General features: G+C 46.0%; 2 protein-coding genes across 8 annotated transcripts in view; both read left to right on the forward strand.

Moving 5' to 3' along the window:
* The window catches only part of SFXN5 (sideroflexin 5), a 377058-nt gene that overhangs the window by 180982 nt on the left and 173647 nt on the right, over positions 1 to 22429 (forward strand). The gene's annotated exons all lie outside the window — the stretch shown is intronic.
* EXOC6B (exocyst complex component 6B) overlaps positions 1 to 22429 on the forward strand; it is a 234929-nt gene that overhangs the window by 72375 nt on the left and 140125 nt on the right. For 4 of the 7 annotated variants that reach the window (XM_065736004.1, XM_065736005.1, XM_065736007.1 and 1 more), the window contains exon 7: positions 3462 to 3533. The exons of the other annotated variants lie outside the window; for them this stretch is intronic. In XM_065736004.1, coding sequence (XP_065592076.1) covers positions 3462 to 3533 — 72 coding nt within the window. The remainder of the gene's footprint in view (positions 1 to 3461; positions 3534 to 22429) is intronic. 7 annotated transcript variants of the gene reach the window in all.

Raw genomic sequence — 22429 nt, forward strand, 5'->3', positions numbered from 1 at the left:
GTCTAACAGGTTTTCTTCTTCCCCTTTTTCCTTACATCCTTTGTAATTGTAGATGGGAACTTGTAGGATTACTTCCACTTATTACTAAAAAAAAAAAAAACCAACAAAAAAAAAGTGGTTGAAAAATAATCCCCTTGCCATCTTAGGAGGAGTAGTATTTGGGAATACAGAAATAAAACTCCATGAGAACTTTGAAGGCTGTCCAGGACACAAAGAAAGGTTAGTTTCTTTTGAAGATGTGAAAAATGAGAGTTCAGTTGGAAACCTCAGTAAAAACCAATTGGAACAGATGGTTTCCTAGAAATGCTGATCGAATGTGAACTCCAAGTCAGGTTGGTGGTGGCTGCTGAAATCCATGCAGTGGGTTTGGGGAAAATGGGGCTGGGGTGGAGGCAGGGCTTCAGGCTGGTGCTGGTGGGGGTGCATTGGTGTCACATCATAGAATCACCAAGGTTGGAAAGGACCTACGAGGTCATCCAGACCAAACGTCCACCTATCACCAGTAGTTCTCTAATCAATCTTTGGAGCATTCACATCATTTTTGGTGTTCAGAGGGTGTTCTCTGCACATCCTGGTGAGCATGGGAGTGTCTTCTAGACATAATGTGAGGCAGAAGTGTGTGATTTGGAGATGTCTTACGGTTGGAAAGGTACAGAAGACAGTGAGCAGGGAAGTGGAAAACTGAATTCCTCTTCTAGAGTGTGAGCTCTTTGAAAACTGTCCACTCTTTCCAAAAATGATTGATTGCAATTATATTTTTACAGTTGGTCTTTCAGGATGAATACAGGTCTGTCTAATTCCCATCTTCAAGTTGGTCTGGAGTCCCTTCAGGGTCAGTGAGATCTTTCCATGATGTTCTGTTGGATGTAGGATTGGTGTTGGGTGGTACTGCTTGTGCCTTCTGTGTCAGGGTATAGGATTGTGTAGTAATGTGAAATCACTTCCAGTGCAGCTTAGGAGCTGAGCTGAGCTTTCTTGTGGTCAGAATCCACGTGGGGACAGAGGAACCTGACTTCTTCCTCTGACAAATGAAACCTCTTGGGATGTTCCCTTCTGAATACAGTTTTTAAATGTGACTGTTTCTAATGGTCTGTGCTCCCTAGATGCTGCACCTTATGAGAAATACTAAAACTAAGGGAAGAAGCAATTCTGCAAGGGCAGCATGCCACAAACTGTGCTCACAATAAGCATTAATTTAGTTTCCCTTCTAAAGCATCACATTATGCAGTGCAGCATTCACTTGCCTAGAGCTTGAGGGGGTTTATACAGCAGTTGACCTGATAGAGCTCCTGGTTTTGTTGCACAAAGGTGGGACAATGTGAACCTTCCTTGGAATTAGGAAGTGGGATTTACAGGATGCTCAAGGAACTTAATATCTTCAATTTGTCAAAAGAGAGGATTGCAACTTCTCCTTCTCTGGCTCCCACTCAAAGGGTGGTGGTGCACTGGAAGAGATTACCCAGAGAGGTTGTGGGTGCCCCATCCCTGGAGGCACTCAAGGCCAGGCTGGATGTGGCTCTGGGCAGCCTAATCTATTGGTTGGTGACCCTGCCCACAGCAGGGGGTTAAAACGAGATGATCTTTGCAGTCCTTTTCAACCCAGGCCACACTACGATACTGGAAGAGTTGGATAGGAGGTATTCTTTTATCCTGAGCAACCAAAGAGTTGATGAGGTGCAGAGGTGAAGGTCAAAGCTGGGCAAATGCATGGGAGTGGAGGTAGTGAGCTGCTGGAGCCACCAGGCTTTGTGGTGGACATTGCATCATCCTGGGGAAACCTGGAACATCACCATGACTTGTTGCTTCTGAAAGCTCTCAGTTCCAGTCCAACCACAACTGCTGACCTTGAAGTAGGCACTAATTAGCAGCCGACTCCTCGTCTGTGTTTTTCAAGGTGTCGGACTATGGGATTGCTAGGATCTCTGTAGGAATAATAGATTCATGCCTCATGTTTTTCTTCTTGTGGCAAAGACCAAATTAAGAAGGGAAAAAAAAAAAAAAGGAAGAGTTTAAAGGAAAAATAAGTTGAGCACAGCTTTGGGAGCCAAGGACTTTGGTGTTCTGATTTCGACTCTGATAACACTGGTTGTGTGGCCGGGGCAGGTTATTAATCCTCGGGAGCTGGGATGTGCTGCTTTGTCCCATCCAGATAACTTCACTCATCTAATGGCCTGACCTGGTTTTAACATGCTGTTAACACAAAGCATGTAGTAATTATAAGCTTTTAATGGCTATTTTGTTTATGACAAAGGAGAATATTTGTATTTAGAAGAGATGCCCAGTTTCCAGACCTACCTAGCTTAACTCCTGGGAGATGTTTTGACTCTTCCAAGGAGGATTTTTCTTGACTTGAGGCCACCGCTGTGGTACTCAGTCCCGCCAAGTTCAATGTTCTGCTGGACAGAGTGAAATGTGTTTATGGATTTTGATGAAACTTGAAAATTCTTGGATTGTTGAACTCGCTGCGTTACGGGAAAATGAATCAGGTTCTGACTCATGGAGGAGGACTGACCTTGGGGCAGAGGGGGGCAGTTTGGGTGACGGGGAAAGCATTTCTTTGCCTGGGACATATAGTTCTTCCTGTTGAGATGTCACCATTGTTCAGTATTGAATGATACTGGAAAGGTTGAGTGGCCTTGGTGCCCCTCTGCTTGTTATTATATACGTACAATTTGTTTTCCTCCCCCAACCAGCCCTTAAGCTTCACTGTTGGCTGCTTGTTGAGTCTGTAGTGAAGTGTGAGCTTTAAGGACATCAGTTTCAATTCTCAGATTTCCCACAGATTGTATTTTGTGTTAAAATGTTTGGGCAATCTGAAAGGTCAACAAAATAAACAAACTCAGACAATGCCCAGTGGGTGCTGGTCCTCTCCAGATAAGTTTGTTTGAAGGCAGGAAAGCAAGCCAAGCTGTAATGCTGTTGATTTTCTTATCCCATAAGCTTTGACAGTCTGACATTTCTGCAATGCTAATCGAATGTTTTCAACGCAGCTCTTAAGGAGAAACCCCTTCCCTGTTCCTTCTGTATTTTTGGGTCTGTGTGTCTTGTTCATCTCTGTAATTTGTAGGCATGTGCTCAGGGATCCCCACATCCCCCATTTTATCCCTTCCCATCAGGTCATGCTGTGCTCTCCTCTGGGTGACTTTGCGGAGCGAGAAGCTGCACATTCCTCAGCTGTTGCTGTTCTTTTAGGTTATTTCACCTTTCTGTTCCCTCCAGACTCCTAGGTCTTTCCCAAGCATGTCCTCCCGTTTAGTCCTTTGAGGTTTGTTACCTGGGGATGCCGTTTCCCACCGAAGTTCACAGCCTCGAGTTGTGTGAATGCTTTGATTTGGTGCCCCTGGATGGTTTCAGCGCCTCTTCCACTCTTCAGGGCTTTTGGTTTCCTGTCTGCTCTCACCGTCTTCTGTGCTTTGTTGTTGTTTCCTCTCTTTTAATGTTTGTTCCCTTCATTTCCTAAGGATTGCAGATACAATCAGTGGAAAATAATTGCCAGGATATTCTTCAGTCTTCTGCTCTCTCCAAATATTAAGGTACTTTATACTTGATATGTCTGTCCTTTTAATAACTCCTTGATAATAATGTGTACCTAATTTCTAGCCTTCCTCAGGCTGTCTTTGAAATTCAGACTTTGATGCTGTGGCACTAACCTACGTACAGGAGTCCGTTGTCTCAGCACTTAAACCTGCTAACCAATGCTGCAGTAGAAGAAATCCACCAAGCTTCCCCAGTGGAAAAACTCCAAATTTTCCAATCTAGTCACCCATTGTAGTATGAAGTCTGACCAATTCTTTACCAGCCTTCTTGAATTTGGGCACTAGAACTAAACCTGGTCTATTAGGAGAAGTTATGACATCTTTTCCAGCGCAATATCCTGAATTGTACTACCTGCTGAAACAGAAAGGGCTCAATTGCAGAGCAAGAGGATGGATGTTCTGTATGCCCTTGGTTGCCTCGCTCAGCACTGTGTAGCCAAGATACTAGTGAGAAAATTTTCTTCCAGTTGTGTGTTTTTACAAGGGGAAGAAAAAATACCTCTTTCTTGTGCTAGAGAAGCAAAACAATCTGCTGAAATAGTTTGCTCTTCATATGCTTGAAGAAAAGATACTGATGGTAATGCAGTATATAGATGGGCTTGGGATTGAGGAGTGGACTTGACCATGCACGGCCCACCCATTGGCATTGAAACAAATTGCCCAGAGAAATTTTGGAGGCCCCATCCCTGTAGACGTTCAAGGCCAGGCCTTGGGCAACCTGGTGTAGTGGTTGGCAATTCTGCCCATGGCAGGGGGGTTGGAGCTCAATGATCTTTGAGGTCTCTTCCAACTTAAGCCCTTCTGTGACTCTAAATTCCAACTGACAGTTGATTTCTTCCTGTGTCTCTTGCTTCCCTTAAAACTTAACTATGCATCCTAACACCACATTCCTGTCTGTCTGCCTCAGTTCTTTCCGTTTACTCTATTTGTCACATTTCTATGTTTATAGCTTCCCTAACTTCTGTCTGACCAGGTTGCCTTTTAACTTGCACGGTCTCCTTTTTCCACTGTGGCTTTTTGAGCATCTAGTTAAAATGTTCTTAAACAATTTTCAATTAGTCTTCACGTTGTTCTGATTACGTTCTTTTTCCCAACTGATTTGGCTCTTAATTGTTTTCAGATTGGTGAAACTGGGGCTCTTCTGAAAAGTGTACTTATTTGTATGTATGTATACACGTGCATGTGTGTAGGGCTCATGTGTTTTATTCCTAATTTTGATGTCTTTTTGGTTGCATATACATGTGTGCTTGGTGATTTGCATTCTAGCAATCAGAAACTTGGGATAAAACACCTCAATGTGTTAGAAACTTGAGTGTTTTCTCTTTTCAAATAGAGTCTAGCACACTAATGCCCATTTAGAGACTTGTTTGCATTTAACAAATGATGGTTTGCTTGTTAAGAGGTGTGATCTCCAGCTCCAGCAAGGGTCAGCTGGGGATCTTTTGTTACCTTCATGGCTAACGTGGAAGCAACGTGGCTGGGGTAAAATCTGATGGGAAAAGTGGTACAGGAAAACCAAGTCCAATAGCAACCCATGGCAGAAGGGCAAGTGTGGCTCCTGAGAGCCTCTTCCAGCAGCTCCTTTCTGGAACCTTCATGGTGGGTGACTCTTGAGTTGAATCAGGCCCCACAGCATGGGACGTGCTGAGAGGCTCTGATGGGAGGGATGTCCCACGTTACCCCTCTAATGACCTTCTTGAGTTGGGTTGGAACGATGAGCCCCGCAAATGTAAATGATCAGTGGTAGAGTTCCAGCTGCAGCTGGTTAATTACCCATCCTCACAGTGTGTTGTGAGGGGGTCATCTGGTTCCAGTTTCATCGTAAACAGAAGTAAATGTTGAGAACATACTTTTCTACATCCAGTTTCACTTGTTGTGGATACTTGAAATAGTTTGCAACCCACATCTTTTGGGTTTTGAGGAGGGCTTTTGGCCACAGAGCCCTGCGACCATTGGAGATTTTTTTTTTGAGGAGTGCCCTGGAGGTTGCATTGTAGGGACTTTCCTTATGCAAAACATAAAAGTGCTCTTTTTTTTTTTTTTTTTCAAATGGTAACCATATTTTTCATTAAAATCAGTTGGAGTCTCAATAAACAATCGACTCCGAAAAATTTTCCAAGTCTCTGCTGCAGCACTGTTTCTATTTTTAATTATTTCTTACAAACGTGGGTTTGTTTTTTTTTTTAAATCACAGCTCGGCTCACGATTTAAAGAAGCAATCTGGTAAACGAGAAGAAAGGCACGAGCATATAGCTCCTTACTACGACCTAATTAAAACCTACTGGAGATTTCCATGTTAGAATACTTCTGGAGGGGTGACCGAGGAATCCTGCCTTATCACGGGGGCTTCTCTTTGTTGCCTGCTCTCCTCTGAGCCCCCTCCAGCGTGTTTATACATTTGTTTTGTATCAATGGAGAGCTGTGTGTGTTGCAGAGATGCCAAAAACTCTGTGGATAGCTGTGAGGCACCGAGGTGCCTGGTTGCTGGACGTTAAGGCAGTTAATACATTGCAGAAGCTGTGGTATTGCCATTCTTGGTCCTCTTTCAATGCCGTGCTACCTGGTGTAAGACTTATTTGCTGTCTTAATTACATCTTTTTGTTTTACTCTTAAACCAAACAAAACCAATGGAAAAAGAAAAAAAAAAACACCCCACAATCAACCAACAGAAGTCCACAGAGAGCAGTTAACTCTGGAGTGGGCTGTGGGCTGCCCAAGGAGGTGGTGGAGTCATCAACCCTGGAGATACTTGAACGTTTTGACACTGTGTTCATAGGTTCATAAGGTTGGAAAGGACCTACAAGATCATCTAGTCCAACCATCCTCACTATCCCTACCCAACTACTAAATCAAATCCCGTGTTGAGGGACATGGTTTAGTGAGAACCATTGGTGATGGGTGGACGGTTGGACTGGATGATCTTGTAGGTCTTTTCCAACCTTGTGATTCTATGATACTAGTTTTGTATCAAAAATTATTATATCCACGTTATGCGGAGCAAGTAAAGATCTCTTCACCGGGGGGTGGGATCAGGTTGGTTTTTGGGAAGCATTTGTTATCAGAAAGAGTGGTCAGGCACTGGAATGGGCCACCAAGGTGGAGTCACCATGCCTGGAGGTATTCCAGAACTGTGGAATTACGGCACTGAGGGATTTGGTCAGTGGGCATGGTGGGATGGGTTGGGGTTGGGCTTTGAAGATCTGAAACATGTTTTCCAACCGTAACTATGTGGAATAGTGACTTCTGATTGGAAAATTGAAGGCTGTCCTGCAGCATGTAGTGAGGTTCACCTTATGAAAGCATTAGCAGTCCTAGACTGCTGCCCTGCACTGACCATGGGGCTGAGTGGTGTTAGTCTGCCAGGTTTACTGCTGCAGTAGGGCCAGCATTTGGGGTCTCTGGAAGCTGCTTGTACTCTTGGTACTTTTCTTCTCGAAACACAGAAGTTCTTTTGCTGCTTTGCTTAATGAAAGCAAGTATCCCTAAAACCTTTGTGATGGGCTCTGAAATTGAATGTTCCTCCCTTCTTTGGAAACAGATGCTACGTTCAGCTGAAGCCAGAGCCCCTTCCATAGGGTGTTTGCAGTTGGGAAAAGGTATTTTGACCAAGCTGAGAAGGTCTGCTTACTTTGGATTAAGAAACTTTTTGAATGGTACTTCTCCAACCTATTGCATTGCTTTGGCATTGGTTTCTTCTAGATGACAATGACTTAAATATACCTTAACATATCTGTATTTTTCTTGCACCGAGGAACAGGCCCTCCTGAATAACCAGGCTGTGCTTGGTGCTCAGAAGGGCTGAACTTGGGTGAGACATCAGCAATAGCTCGTCATTCTTCTCCCAGTCCCTTTCTGCTGATCTCCCAGTGCTCCTGGGCACTCAGCTGTGGTGCTCAGCAGTTGCAGTATGTGCAGATCAGGATGTGAAATTTCCACTTGATCTCAGCATGTTTTCATATTTCTTGAGAGATGTGGATGGCAAAGCAGGATTCTTGCTCTGAGCCCTCAGCTGAGTGTGACGTCACATTTAATTCTCTGCTCTTGAGTAAATGCCTGTAATTATTAATGGTATTTATCACCCTGTGAGTGGGTGACGGTCTGCTGTAATCAGTTTCAACTTTCTGGTAAGCACCAAGCTGTCTTTGTGATAGGAAATGTTTGGGGTCTTCCCTGATACACTGAGCTTAACTTCCTATACCGGCCTTGCTGGTGGCTGGGAGGTCTGGAGGAATTTCTGTGGTCTTCCTGGAGTCTTCATGCCCCTTGGGTGAAGTTCAGGATCTGAATTGTTGAAGTATCACTGGCACCCGTTGCTTTAGCTGGGCTAAGCTGCCTCTGGCTATAGATGCATGAAAGGGGTTTTGCGTTTGGGCTCCGTGTTGGGAGGACAATTGCTTTTCTTTGCAGCTCCTGCTGGGCAGTGTTATCTTCCTCCTGGCCCTGTAAGTCGTGGACACTGCAGATTTCCAGCAGACCTCCCACAGGCTGGCTGCTGTGTCAGAGCCACCAAAATGCCTTTCTTGGTGGCTCGTTCAGAAGATGAATGGTGTTCTGCAGTTTGTGAGCAAGTTTGGTGACTTCTCAGGCTCTGCCTTAACTTCTTTCCCTTTTCAGCCTATGTTCCCTTTATTGTTTTTCCTCTGAAGCCTTTACACTGGGCAGGCCTGATGAAATTAGGAATTAAATCTCTGCCGAAAGCCCTACAGAAGAACAGAGATCTGTTTTGCTTAAAGGCCTTGGGAGGAACCTGAGTTGGCTTCTCTGATGAGATCGGGATCTTTTTCACCACATCTTCATTTCTCATTGCAGTGCTCTTAATCATGTCTTGCTGAGGAGACTAAACAATCTTCTAAGACCATCCTGGTTCTCTATACCCATTTCACATTTTTGTTGTTGATTTCTGTAGAGGATAAGCATCCATCAAGAGAACTAGAGCTTGTCATTGTTTCACGAGGAAGGGCAGGCAGCATTGTGAAAGCCCAATAGGAACCCTTTGGTACTGAGAGCCTTCAGGGGTAAATGCAAATTTATACTCCCTTCTAAGGCAGATGTAGCCCAGAAGTCCCTTTTTAATCAGAAGATGCAAAGATTGTTTTATCTTTGGTAACTTTTTCCAGAGGACCTGCAGAGCTGCTACGTGAGTCACAGCTTGTCTGGGTCTGGGGCTAGCATGTACAGCACATTGTTTTTGTGACTTTGTGCTGGAGCAGCAGAGTTGACCTTGAAGGATGTGAGTCCTAGGACTATACAGTTAGTAGGGTTGGACGTTGTGAGTGGCTGTTGTCACCTTTCCTGGACGAGGGAGGGATGAAAAGAGTTCTTTATATTGCTATAGAGAAGCAGACTGGTCCCAGATATGGTGGCTTCAGGATTGTGGGAAAATAGGCTTTGTTTCTGGCAGCAAATTGAGAATTGCTTCATCGGTCATCCCATGAAAGGTTGGCTTGGGGCATGGGAATGACTTTGGTCATGGACCAGATATAATGTCCCCCCGTGGCATTCCTCCTGCTTCAGGATCTGTTCCTAATCCAGACCCATGGAACTTGTTTACCGAAGTCAGTCACGGCTTGGGTTCAGCAGAGGATGCTGCCCTGTAGGGTCCGGGTTCCCTATGGAGCTTGTTTCCCTGCTTACCCACGGTGAGGCGAATACAAGTATGGAAATTTCCTTGTGAAGAGGCTCAGGCCACGCTGACCCTCTTTCCCTCATAAATTGGTACTTTTTCAGATATTCACAACACCGTTTCTCTGCAAGAGGGTATTCCAGTAGCTGCTGGTGCACTACATCGGCCATCCTCGTGCTGGGATTCCCACTGGAGTAACTGGATGATGCTCAGCTCTCCCCTCTGGATGAGCCTGTCCGAGTGTTAGGGAGCACAGATGTGTCCCCATGGTCCTTTCTTCTGTAAGCTGCTCTGTAACACAGCTCTGCTCAGGGCTTTCCCAGCTTCTTTTCAGCTTTCAGTACGACATTCCCTCGTCGTGCTCAGACATTGCCTCATTTCCTCAGCTCAGTGCCTCGCTCCCTCCTGCTCGAGACGCTTCTCCTTCTTCCCTTTGGAGAACACAGAGCTTGTTCTGGTGGTCTGCTTGCCTTCCTGAGCTACAGCTACCACTCCTGGCTTTTTTTCCTTTTTTTTTTTCCCTCTTTCGTAGACACGATCCTGATGTGTGGGTTCACATAGACCACTTCCAATTTGCATTAGTTTGCTGCATCTCTCTTGCAACAGCACAGCTTTCTTCCTTGGCCCTGGCAGCGGGCCTGCTGAGCTCGATGTGCACTAAATGGGGCCACAGCATCCCCTCCTGAGGAGGGTTTATTGGTAACTTCCCACAGTATCACCTCATAAGCACGAGGACTCTTGCTTTTCCTTCTGGTTTAAATTGAGCAAGCTGGAATCGAACTTTCCTTGCCCAGTTAGGAGCATGGCCAGCTCATCTCGCACGTGGTGGTGCCACACTCACAGCACTCTGTCCAGGTTTAGGGACAACCATCCCATGGCCATGGACTGGTTCTGGGTCACCAACCCTACCTGACGGGCACCACGTGTAAGAAAGAAGGGGACGGGCTCTTTAGCAGGGTCTGTTGTGATAGAGCAAGGAGGAGTGGTTTCAAACTTGAAGATGGGAGATTTAGCCTGGATTTAAGGACGAAGTTTTTGATGCTAAGGGTGGTGAGGCACTGGCACAGGATGCCCAGGGAGGTGGTGGGTGCCCCACGGAGACACCCAAGGTCAGGCTGGATGGGGCTGTGGGCACCTGATGTAGCTGTGGGTTGTTCTTGGAAAGGGTGAAACCTCAACAGCACAGCTTGAAGCTTTTATTATGTGTAATGTAATAACAGGGTGTAAGGGAAAATCCTGTGCCACTGAATGTCATTTTTGGCCGTAGAGAAGATGCATTATCCTCAAGATGAGCAGGCAGGCTTAGTTCTTTTCTTCCTCCCCTTCATCCCAATCAGATGAAGAAATGTTTGCATTTTCCAATCTTTTTTTTCATGTAGGTAAGTGCCTGGAAGAGTACTGACTGGAAGCCAAGAATGATTTTTATTTTTCTTCCTTATTTCATTACGGAGGTGGGGGAATCACTGTCCCTGGAGGTGTTCAAGAAACGCTGTGGTGTGGCTGTCAGGGACATGGTTTAGTAGGCAATGGTGGCAGTGGCTTGATGGTTGGACTAGATGATCTTGGGGGTCTTTTCTGACCTTAATGATTCTGTGATTATAATGTTTTATGCTGAGTGGTATGGATTCCTCACTTTGCTGGTAGGGAATGCTCCCAAGTAGGAATGGTTTGAATCTGAACTGGAGAAGATCAAACCTGCCCATTTCCAACCTGGATCCTGTAAATGAGTGCTTGGTTTTTGAGCTCTGGAACATGAGGAAGCATTTGAAGCCTCTTACAGAATGGCATGAATTATTTCCTTCGCCTTTCCTCACTCTCCTGAAGATTAAATGAACCATCCCTCTACTGCTCCTTTTCTTTCCTCCCTAGAAGCAATATGAGAACCCAGCCTGCTTTACAAGGTGGACGTGGAAAGTTTCTGTTTTGTGCATAATGTGCTTTCATCTTAAATAAGTGTACGTGAAGGGCTGCCCGAGGTACGTGTTTCAGCCTAGGGACGGAAGCATCAGCCAGGTTTTCAAGGCGTATTTCTGCAGCATAATGCTAACTTTTATAGCGTGTTTTTAAAGCGTGGCTGGAAAAAAGGAAGGGAATCAGACGTTTACTAGCTGCACACAAAGTTGGCTCTGGGCTGAGCAGGACCTCAATTAGTGGAGCGGCGAGTGAAGTCAGTGTCTGCCTCCTCTGGGACTTGGACTGAGCCTGAGTCTTTCACTTAATCATTTATAACTAATTGCAGTAGTTCCGAAAAGTCGAGGCAGATCTTTGGAGTGTGCTTCTACCGAGCAAGAAATGAGGAGCACGTTTTTGCTTTTCAGCGTCTCGCAGAGCAACTGTGCTCGGGCTGTGCTGCTCTGCTGGTGTCAGATGTGTCAGCCTGCTTTGAAAAGCAAGCTGTGCTGTCAGCTCTTCACAGAATGAAGATGACCAGATGAATGAAGATTAACCAGACGAGGTTTAACAAGAGCAAGTGTAGAGTCTTGCACCTAGGGAGGAATAACTGCATGTACTGGTACAGGTTGGGGGATGAGCTGCTGGAGAGGAGCTGGATCCATCCCACCTGGATGCCTACCTGTGCAACCTGGGCTGGGGAGCTGCTTTGGCAGGGGGGTTGGACTGAATGATCTCTAGAGGTCCCTTCCAACCCCTACAACTCTGTGATTTGCCTCCTACCTCCCTTTAGATATTTATAAGCATTTACCAGATCCTCTCTCAGCCTTCTTTGTCCCAGGCTGAACAGACCCAGGTCACTCAGCCACTTCTCATACAGGAGATCATCATCTTGGTGGCCCACTGCTGGACTCCTTCTAGGAGATCGCTGTCTTTTTGGAACTGGGTAGTCCAGAACTGGGCACAGTATTCCAGTTGTGGCCTCACCAGGGCAGAGCAGAGAGGGAGGATCCCCTCCTTTGTCCTGCTGGCCGTGCTCTTTGCAATACACCCCAGGATCCCATTGTCCTTGGCCACCAGGGCACATTGCTCATGGCCAACCTGTCATCCACCAGGACACCAGGCCCTTCTCCGCTCGTTCCCCAGCCTGTGCTGGCGATTATTCCAGGTGCAAGACTCTACATTTGCTCTTGCTAAACCTCATTTTTGGCTTGATGGTTGGTGACAGTGCATCGTAGAGCAACAACTGGATCACACTGTAGTTCTGCAACTGCACAGAGTTGCTCATAAAGTTGGATAAGAGTGGAGGGACGAGGTGTGTGCAAACTGTGGAGGTTTGTTATGTGCTTCTGAAGGCTCAGATGCCCATCACTGGAACGAGGCCTACTGTGGCCTGACACTCCATTCCACAGATGGCTCTGACCCTGATGTGACCTGCCCGGCTTAGAAAGAAATTCTATTTAATATTTCTATTCCTATTGAAGTATCTCCAAAGAACAACAGCATTAAGTGTTTAGGAGATGGGAGGGATCTCTCTTTTCCACTTTGCTTGGAAAGGGAAAAAAAAGGAGCTTGGAATTTATTTGTAGGGTGAGGAGGCTCCAAAGCCTTGCAGGTTTTCTGATTATTTGCAGCAGTCCTCTTTGCTTCCAATGTGGACTCTGCCAGTTGGTGCCAGGTGAAAAAGAGGATGGTTTTGGGCACTTTGGGTTTGTGTCGTGTATACTAAATAGTGAACTTGAGGGTGGTTCTAGCAGATGGTCACTGAAACCTTTCTGTCAACGTAATAGTGGTGTTGATGCAGAGCTGAGGGGTTTGTTAACAGCTCAGCAGCAGCTGGTATGGGTGACTCAGAAATACAACTGTAGACTTGTTCCACTCTATCCTTACAGAATATTGAGTGTCAGTATCAAGAGATATGGTTTTGCCTCCTCACAGTGTTTGGTCTCACCACCTGGTCATGCTTGGCCATGGAGTTGTGTTCTCCACTGCAGATTGTTGAAGGATATAAGGGTATATAGATATTAATAGCAAAGGAGTTTTTGGGGATGTGATCTTTTCCTTGCATCCACCCCGGGGAGCTCTGGGCAGCATGGCCACATCCATCAGTGCTGCATGAGGTGAGAAGGGGAATAAGAGAAGTGGGGTAACTGTTATTTGGGGGTTGCCTGCAGTTTCGTGTTGTTTTTCTTTCTCAGCTGTCCCCTGCTTGCATAAAACAATTCCAGCTCTGTGGTTCCGAGATGAATTTGATAGCTGCTCTGTTTGAAGGGAACAAATATGTCTGTAACAATACCCAGGAGCTAGGATAAGTGTTCTCCTCTCTTCTCCCAGTAAGAAATTAAATTTAAATGACTGGGCACGACTTAGAGATTCAGTTGAGCTCCGGCGCTTCGCTTTCCCCTGCACAAAGCTCTAACCAATAACTTTGCGGTTACTTCTTCCTTTTGGAAGATGTCTTTGATGCTGAACTGTTAGAACATTAATGCATATGCTGATCTTGTTTTGCAGAATGCATATCAAATCCTGGATCAGCACAGGAAGAGACTCAAGGATGAGGGCGGGCGGGTGGCACGGTGTGGGGCTGCAGGGACTGAGCTGTGTCACCATGGCCTTCATGAAACCCATCCTGCAAATGGCAGCTCCATAGGGCACGCTTTCCTCCACCCTTAGAGCTTTAGGAGCCTGGGGGTAAGCACCAGACAGAGGAGCTCAGCCCTGTGTACAAACCAGATTGGGTTTCCAGCAGTTCCTGTGCTCCCATTTCCCTGGAGGAGAACATTGTCAGTGCTGAGCCTACAGCACTGCTGGATCTTTCCCCCAGCACAAGCCATCCCTCAGGTCAGCAATTTTGTATGGGCTTTTGGGATTACCAAAGGCCACAAGACAACCAAATGAATGGTTGTGTTGACTTCCAGTGACTTTTCCCTTGATCTAAGGGCCGAAGCTGTGTCTTGCTGCCTACCTGCACCCCTTGCAAAACGCAGTAGCAACCCCGTTAACTCTGGCTAGAAGCATGGGGTGGTAGAACCCTGCTGAATTTGTCCTGCACCATCCATACCAACCTCGTATTGGGGCTGGAGAAAGAGGCACTCCCCTGTTTTTCCCCTATTGGCCAGCAGCAGGTGGAGTTACCTACAGGAGTGGTAAGTTGGTAGGGTCTGGCCAGTGGGGCCACACGTATGCCACTCTCTAGGAGGGGACCAGGAGGACCTCCCAGCTCTGTGGAGAGGCACTTTTTATTATTATTATTATTTTTTAAAGCTATATAAATCAAAATTAGAAGGGGCTGGAGGGAAGGTGTGAGATTTTTCTTGTGTTATTTTTTTTTTTCCGAGAGTTACTTTTATTTATTTTTTAATCCCTAATAGATTTATAATACGCAGGTTCCTTTATTCGTTCCTATAAAATTAACTAGTAAATTTAAAATGGAAAAAAAAATGCCAGTAATAGGAACCAGGCTATCTTTTGCCAACACTGAAACGTTGCTGTGTTTATGAGAGGCAGACAAGGGCATTTTCCTTCTGCCAGCTCTTGTGCCGGAGTGCCACATGTTGGAGGGTTATAAAACTTATACTAACGAGAAGTTGGAGAGGAATGCTGACTTTCTAATTGCACTTTGGTACAGGCTGCTGTTTGTTTTGGTCTTATAAAAAAAATAAATAAAAAATAAAGTGATTGTAATTTTGAAGTCTGCAAGTTTTAAACGTAGGCGAGTGGTGCCTGGGAAGGATATGGTGCCTGGTGGTCAGAAATGGGGCTGGAAAGAACTCCTGAGCGTTGAATCCTGCACGTTTCAGCCCCAGTCAATGGGGGTTTTGTCATTTGCTTCTGTTGAGTGGGGATTTCTTTGCCACCTCCTTGAAGCAGCGACATCGGGTTCCTGCTGAGAGACCTGGAGGGCCTTTGGATGGGACCTCGACCTCAGTGCTGAGCTACTGTAGATATTGTGGGCCTGAAAGATTTCTTGAAAAGCAGGTTGTTAGACAAGTGTAAGTGAATTAAATGGATTAGCTCACAGTACAAACACTCCGAGAGGGATTAAAGTGCTGAAGAGCTTTGTGGAAAATGGGAGTCTCTTGATGTCGGAAGGATTAAAGCTTCTTTGTGCAGGGATGGGTTTCCCATTCTGGATAATTCAAATGTTTGTTTCCCTCCCTCCCTTCTTTCTTCTTGCTGTCATGTTTTCGTTTTTGTTTTTTTGCTATTGCTTCCATGCTTGGAAGAGTGGCAGTGGTGAAACTGTTTGACGTTTCATTCTTTAAATCTAAACCATCATAAAGCGCTTTATGAGGATAAGAAGCAGTGCTCTGGAAGCAGGGTGTCTTCTTCTCCTTCTGGAGTATTCTTAAAAAGCATAGTGGAAGGGGGAGAAGGAGGGTTAGGGCTTTGAGACATGCCTTCAGCTTGGGCTCCTCTCATCCACCACATGTTGCTCGGAAGGAAATTTGTCACCAACGCGTCCCGCCGACTCACAAATCCCAGTGATGACTTCAGTGGATTCAGCTGAATCCCAACGGAAAATGCATTTCCAACGGTGTCTGCAGGCAAGATGGGCTCGTGTAAAACATCATATCTCCTTTGGCAGGTACTGGGGCCAACCACTTCAATCCAGAGTAGTGGGTTACTCCATCCTTATGAAGGTACCGTAATGAAAGCAACCTGTTGGGAGAGCACGTGAAACCCTTGCCATGTAGTTAATGCTGGTGGAGGATGTGAATGCCCCAGTTCTCATCTAGCTTCCCTGCTCAGGGGTTTCAGAGGAGCTAGCACACAGCTTTCGAGGTGCCTACATCCCCACAAATCCACATTGTGGCTGTGTTACATTGATTGCAGGCTTCTGGGCTGAGAATGCATGTTGTCACCATCCATTTCTGTATCACCATTTACTTTTGGGCGGCCAAGGGCTTAACTACAGTTCCTCTTTAGTTTTGTGTGGCACTACTTGTGAGCAATTGCAATATGAATGCACAGCGTGTAATGTTAAAACATTATTATCTGGAGTATGCATTTGATTTGTTATAAGCTTTATGCATTTATGCTTTCCGAGAGTTAGTGAAATAATAACAGGGTCCAAAAGCGTGAATTGAGATCTGAGGGATAGCAGTGCTGAGCTTTTCCATCGCTTGCTTTTTAACAGGGAAATCAGAGATGGACTTGTTCTGATTGAAGGAAACAGGCTTCCACCAGCTGAACTTGGGAACTGGATGCTGTGTGCATTGGGCAGCAGGAAGCCAGCTCCTGTCTTGTGGCTGTGGCTGACTGCTTGTTAGAGATGGGAACAACAGCCTCAATGAGGCCAAAGACTGCTTTGTAGGATTATTATTATTTTTTGATGGTTAGACCAAACGTGATGCATTTGCTTAGCAAACTGGTGGGCTCTTACTGTGTGATTGGTGCTGTTGTCCTAGCCAGCGACTTGCAAAACAGAGCTGTAAAATAGGTGAGATTCTTCCCAGTGACTGATTATAGCTGATTTATGACTGGTGCTCATCTCTCGCTGCCTGCAGGGGTAAGATCCTGGCTCTGTGAGGGCAATAGCAATATTTTCTTGGGGTTTGGTGAGTCCAGCACACTAGATCCAGCATTGGTTGTATAGTCCTGTTGGGAGAGGGAAGGTGGTCTGCCTGAAGATGAGAAAAAGAAAATAAGAGGAGATTGAACACTCCTTTCATGTCTCCATTTATGGCTTCTGTTGTCCCTGGAGGTGTTCAGTGAATATTTAGATGTTGTACTAAGGGACACGGTTTGATGGGGAGATGCTGGTGGTAGGTGGACAGTTGCACTGGGTAATCTTGGAGGTATTTTCCAACCTTGATGATTTTACGTTAGTTCTGTGACTCTATGAAAAAAAATCTGTAGGTTTATAACCAAAAAGCGTTGGCTTTGAGGAATTCTCTGCAGTTTCCCCATTGGCCTTTGGGGGGCAGAGGATGTCCGGGAAATAACAGAATTCGGGACTTGCACGGATTCTCTGAGAGATTGAAAAGTTAGGATGCCAGATGTGAATTATATGTTTTTAATAAGTAACTTTTAATTCTTCAGTCACTGCTTGCCCTTTAAAAAGGGATGTTATATCAACTGTAAGTTGGCATACCTAAGTGAGATGAGACCAAGTTCTGATTGGTGTCCATCTATTTACCACCATTCTAGTTCTGTAGTTAAAAATTGGGATGGAAATGTCGTGTATTGGTGTTGGGACAGAAATCTTGGCAACGTAGAGGAGAATTGCCTTAATATACGGGCTAGAAGGTGGTGCTTTGGTGTGAATCAGTGTGAAATGAAGGCAGCTGAATGAAGGACAAGCTCTTCTGTTAAGTGGTCTTTGGCAGAACTTCTTGTGTGGGATTAAACACTCCCTACAGTCAGTGCGCTTCAGCAGCTACTTAATTCTCTGATTAATTAAAAGCAGAGGTAACACAATAATTTTATTTTTTTTCCCCTACTACCATCCTGAAGCTCGTGGGTCATGGAGAAGATGATGATTCTTGAAAAAGCCATTGGGCTCGTCTTCGTGGCTCAGTCCCTTTGGTGTCTGTTTGTGGGTTTTTCATCAACAACAGGGCTTAATCCTAAACTGAAAGAAATGTCCCATGTTCCAAGAAGGATTTTGTGTGTGTTTAACCTTCTGGAGTAGGCAGTACCGTTGCTGACTGACCCCCAAGATATAGATCATGGGCTGTTTCTCTGTGTTTTGGGGTTCATTCTTTAACTCTTGCGGTTCATACCCTTACCTAGCTTTTCAGTACGTCAGTCTGTAGCTCTGAAGTAAGCCTTATAACATCTCCTGAAGCTGATGGCGGTTTGAGTGAGGTCCTACTGGAAGAACATTTCTCTATCGTGAAAAAAAAGCAACAAACCAAAGCAGAATAGTGGAGCAGCAGGTTCTTCCCAGGCTGTCTGCAGCGTGTTTTTGAGTTTGCAGCAGGGCACTGTTCTGCTGAGCTGTGCTCTGCTGCTTTCTGTCTAACAGAGGAAGGCTGGGAGAGGAGATCCATGCTGGTGGATGGCTGCAGTTGGGGTGCAGCTTCAGACATTGTCTCACATTGTTGGTACAGCTGAGCACAGCTTCTGATGGTGGATCCAGACTGTGAGTCAGATCCAAAGGGTATCAGCCAGAAGATGTTCTCTCCATGGTTCAAGGCCTTATCCTCTCCTTGTTGATGGGTCATGCTCTGTTCCAGGCCAATCGGGACCATCAAGGAGAGGTGCTTTGAACATTGCCTGTTTCTCAGAATCTTGAGAAAACCAAAACCAGGCCGATAACTGGAAACAAAAGCAGAATCTTGAAAGCAAACTTATCTGCCCAGAGTTTGACAAGGCCCAGAGAGAGGGTGTGTGAAACAGCAGTGTGGGAACTCCCATGGAGAACAACGGGATAAAGGAGTTTAATCTGGGGCCAGAAGGGGAGGATGAACACTCCTTTAGCTGTATAACTTTCTGAGGGTCAAGATAAATAAGTGCAGCTCAGAGCTCCAGGGCTGATGAGCTGTAGTCCTGATTCCCTATCCAGGCTGAGTGAGCAACCCTCCCTCCTCTGTGATTCCCAAAGTGCAAGGTGGAGGTATTGGGCACGGTGATTCTTAGCACACCAGCTTCAAGTAGGCTGTAGTCACTGGGGAATGGGCAGGGAAAGGCTCTGCCCCATAGGGCTGTGGGCATGGAGCAGCTCCCCAGGGCAGTGAGCATGACCCTGAGCTGCTGGAGCTCGGGGAGCATTGGGGTGTCACTCTCAGCCGTAGTGTTTGCATTTGGGGTGGTCCTTTATGGGCTCAGTGGTCCTTGTGGGTCCCTTCCAACCTGGGATATTCTGTGGTTTTATATGAGAAGGCAGAGAAGGAAAAGCTGCAACAAAGTGTGGCATACAGCATTACAGATAGCAAGGGGTTTTGTAGCCAGGCTCAGGTGTGGGGCTGCAGTCCTTGATGTGTGTGGAATGCCTCTACAACAGCCTTCCTCCTCTTGCTTTTAGGCCCCTTATCTAATTTTCAGCTTCTCCACTCAGTGTAAATGTGATAAATGCACTTTTTAATCACATAACTGAGCTACTTTTGATGCCTGCACACAGATATCTTGTTCTTGACACCAGAACACACAGAAGTGTTAAATCAACACCTTGCTCCATAAAGGACTTCTTAAAAAAATGACTTTTTGACTTCAGTTGTGCAGCTGACCCAGAGGACTCGGTTGCCTGAGTCCTTTTATCAGTGCTAATGTGATAAACTTCCCATTACAGCTCCCAGGAAGGAGAGCACAGAGTCCTGATCGCTCCCTGTTCTGCACTGCGGGAGCTCCCCCAAAGAACAGCAGAGGTTTAATAGTTTTCAGGTAAAATACTGAATTAACCAAGCTGCTCTTCATGATGAACTCTTGAGGGCATAAATAATACTTCCCTTCTCTTAGGGGTAGGGAAAAAGGAGCAGGAGTATGGGAACGAGGATCATAGAGCCATTAAGGCTGGAAAAGACCTCAAAGACCACCAAGTCCAACCCCCAACCCATCCCACCATACTGACCACGTCCCTCAGTGCCACATCTCCATATTTTTTGAGCATCTCCAGGGATGGTGACTCCCTCACACCCTGGGCAGCCTGTGCCATTTTCTGGATGCTCTTTCATAGAAGAAATGATTCCTAACATCCAACATATCCAACCTGACCCTCCCTGAAGCAGAATCTCTACGGGGTGTTCGTTGGAGCAAGCTCATTGAATGCAGCTTCTCCAAAGTAAATTTTTAACGACCAAATATCAAGTTAAAAAGAAAAAAAGGATGGATATATATATATATATTTCTTTTTTTGGAGCTCATTTCCTGTGCTGATGGCGAACTTTGTCAGACAAACCTGTGACAAATTGTTTGCCGTGATAACCAAGGAGGCAGATAGGCAAAAAGCTCTTATCTCGACAAGCGCCGGGGTTTTAGTTAAAACTGAAAACAGGAGCTGTGTCAGCGCCGTTGAGTTTACACCTTGCAATAATAATACGTGCTTTTATCTGATCTGAGGGGGATTTTATAACTTTCAAATGGATCTCTGGCGGGGAGCCAGCCGCGCTGTCATCTTTTATTCACTTTCTTTTCTCTTCCCCCGTGGCCTGTCTGCTCTTTGTAATGGTGTGGAAGGAGCGTGTACCCCGTTCCCAGGGATACGCTGAAACGGTGTTTTAAAGTTCTGTGTCTCAGCCCATTGGAGGGGTCCATAAAGCAACGACAGCAGCAGATATTCAGCAAGTAATGAAAACCACCAAAGCTAAAACCACAGCGGTGCTTCAGCCCCGACTAAATAATAGCACCTCCTTTGCTGTGCCTTATCTGCCGTCTCATCAGGAAAGAGCTCATTAGATTCCTCTAAAAAGTAAATATTGTCAGTTCGTTGGTGGGTGGAGGTGACGGGAGGTAAGACGTGCTCGCTGTCAACATTGGCAAACCGAGGCAGAAAACAAGGCGAAGTCATAAAAACCCTATAAAAAGCTAATTGAGTTTTAAAGGAGCTTGTTCCCAGTGTAGGAGGTGTAACAACTTTCCCTTATGGTGTGTGGCTTCTGGAGGCAGAGTTGGAGGGAGCCCATGGCTGCCTTGCAGCTCCAACCCAGCCATGCAGGATGGGTGTGGGGTTGGGGATGGGTTCCCTTGGTTCTGACAGGCAAATAGTGAGGACCAGTATTTCATAGAGTCACAGAATGGCTTGGGTTGGGAGGACCCTAAAGATGACAGAGCTGTAACCCCCTGCCATGGGCTGGTTGCCCCCCACCAGCTCCAGCTGCACATCCAACCAAATGCTTCCAGGGCTGGGGCACCCACAGCATCTCACATTTAGGACTCTTGAGGGACAGACTTGAACGGCAAACCACTGAAGCCACGCCACGTAAGGTTGTTGGTGGAGCAGCATAAAAGTGGACAGCTTAGGGGAAGCAAACGTAAGAAGGGTAGAAGGGCTTTTTCTCCCAGGTCTTTCGATCCTCTGTTTCTCAAGGGATGGCAGCAAAAAGGATTGATTCCCCCCAGCTGTATTCAGCCAACAGAACCTGAGCAGCAGCTCCTGTGCTGTGCCACGGACAAAACTGGTCTGTATACAACAACAAAATCAAATGACCTGAACCTATGGGCTGGAGAGGGAAGGCCGTGTTTGCTTTTGTATCAGCCTGGAAATAGGGTTTCTGCTCAGGCTGTGTCTGCTGGCTGTGCATGGGCCAACGAGGGTGGCTGTGCTTGGAGGCAGCCCCAGCTACGTGAAGCAAACGCTTCGTGTGTTATTGCTAAATGTAACACTAGCTATGAGCACACATTTGGTTTCTAAACTTTTTATTGTCACGTTAAGCAGAGAGCTGAGAGATTGATAGTCTTGTATAATAGAGGCAATTTTACCGAAGAATACAAAAACGCACTTGCTTTCATGTAAACCACACCAAAAGGTAAGGGTTTTTTTTATTTTTTTTTGTTTTATTTTTGTCCCTGGAGGGCCCTTCTCCTCCCCCACAGCCACAGGTTGCTGTGTTTTCAGGGGGCACGCTGGAGTGTCGCCCCTGCTTTGATGTGGTTCCTAAAGTGTGCCTCTTCATTGGGCTCCCTGCAGATGCCTTTATGTGAAACAGAACATTAAAATCCAAATGTTCCTGCTCCGCAGGTCGTTTTTCATCCTTTATGGGCAATGTCAAATATATTGCATAGTTGTGCTGCTGCACCCTGGCCCAGGAGGGAGCGGGTCTGGGAGGTGCAGGGAACGAGAGAAGGTCGGAGCACGAGCTCCTCGTGGTTAAGCCCAATTTTCTCTTTAGCTGCTTCCTCTGGGCCTCTCCCCAGCTCTCTCTTTCTCTCAAGGTGAAACTGAAACCTCGGTGACTTCACCCAAGCCTGCCGAAGTTAAAGAAAATTTGATATTTCTCACTTATAGGTCACTTCAGTCCATATTGTTTCCTGCCAAGAGTGGGGGTGGGGGGAATGCCATACTGTTAATGGAAAAGCAATTACTGTTGTTTCTGGCGCGTGTGCTGTGTGGCTCCAGCATCACACCTGGGTTGCAGGCCTGGGGTGGGATGTGGGGTCGTACCCAGTGCCCTACAGGGAGGAGCTGGGCTGCGTTGGCGTTCCTTGACAGCAGGTCAGTCTTTAGACTGAAAATTGCTGGGTGACCTCTTCTCACATAGGACTTGTCCTAATTCCCATATCTGATACTGTTTTTGGAGGACTGGAAAAGCTCTGAGGGCTCTGGGAGTCTCTCTGGGGTTTTTTAGGCCTTGGAAGGTGGGATACACACTTTTGCTTTCCACTCAGTATCCATAAACTTGGACTTTGGTCAGAATTCTTCTCTTGATAAACATTCAGTTCACGAACAGAATTAAAATGATGCAAAATGCAAAACGTGGCCTTCAGCTGGGATGCTGTA

Source organism: Cyrtonyx montezumae, unplaced genomic scaffold (assembly GCF_038088225.1).
Source record: "Cyrtonyx montezumae isolate F1298 unplaced genomic scaffold, pur_monq_1.0 scaffold_2, whole genome shotgun sequence".
NCBI lineage: Eukaryota > Metazoa > Chordata > Aves > Galliformes > Odontophoridae > Cyrtonyx > Cyrtonyx montezumae.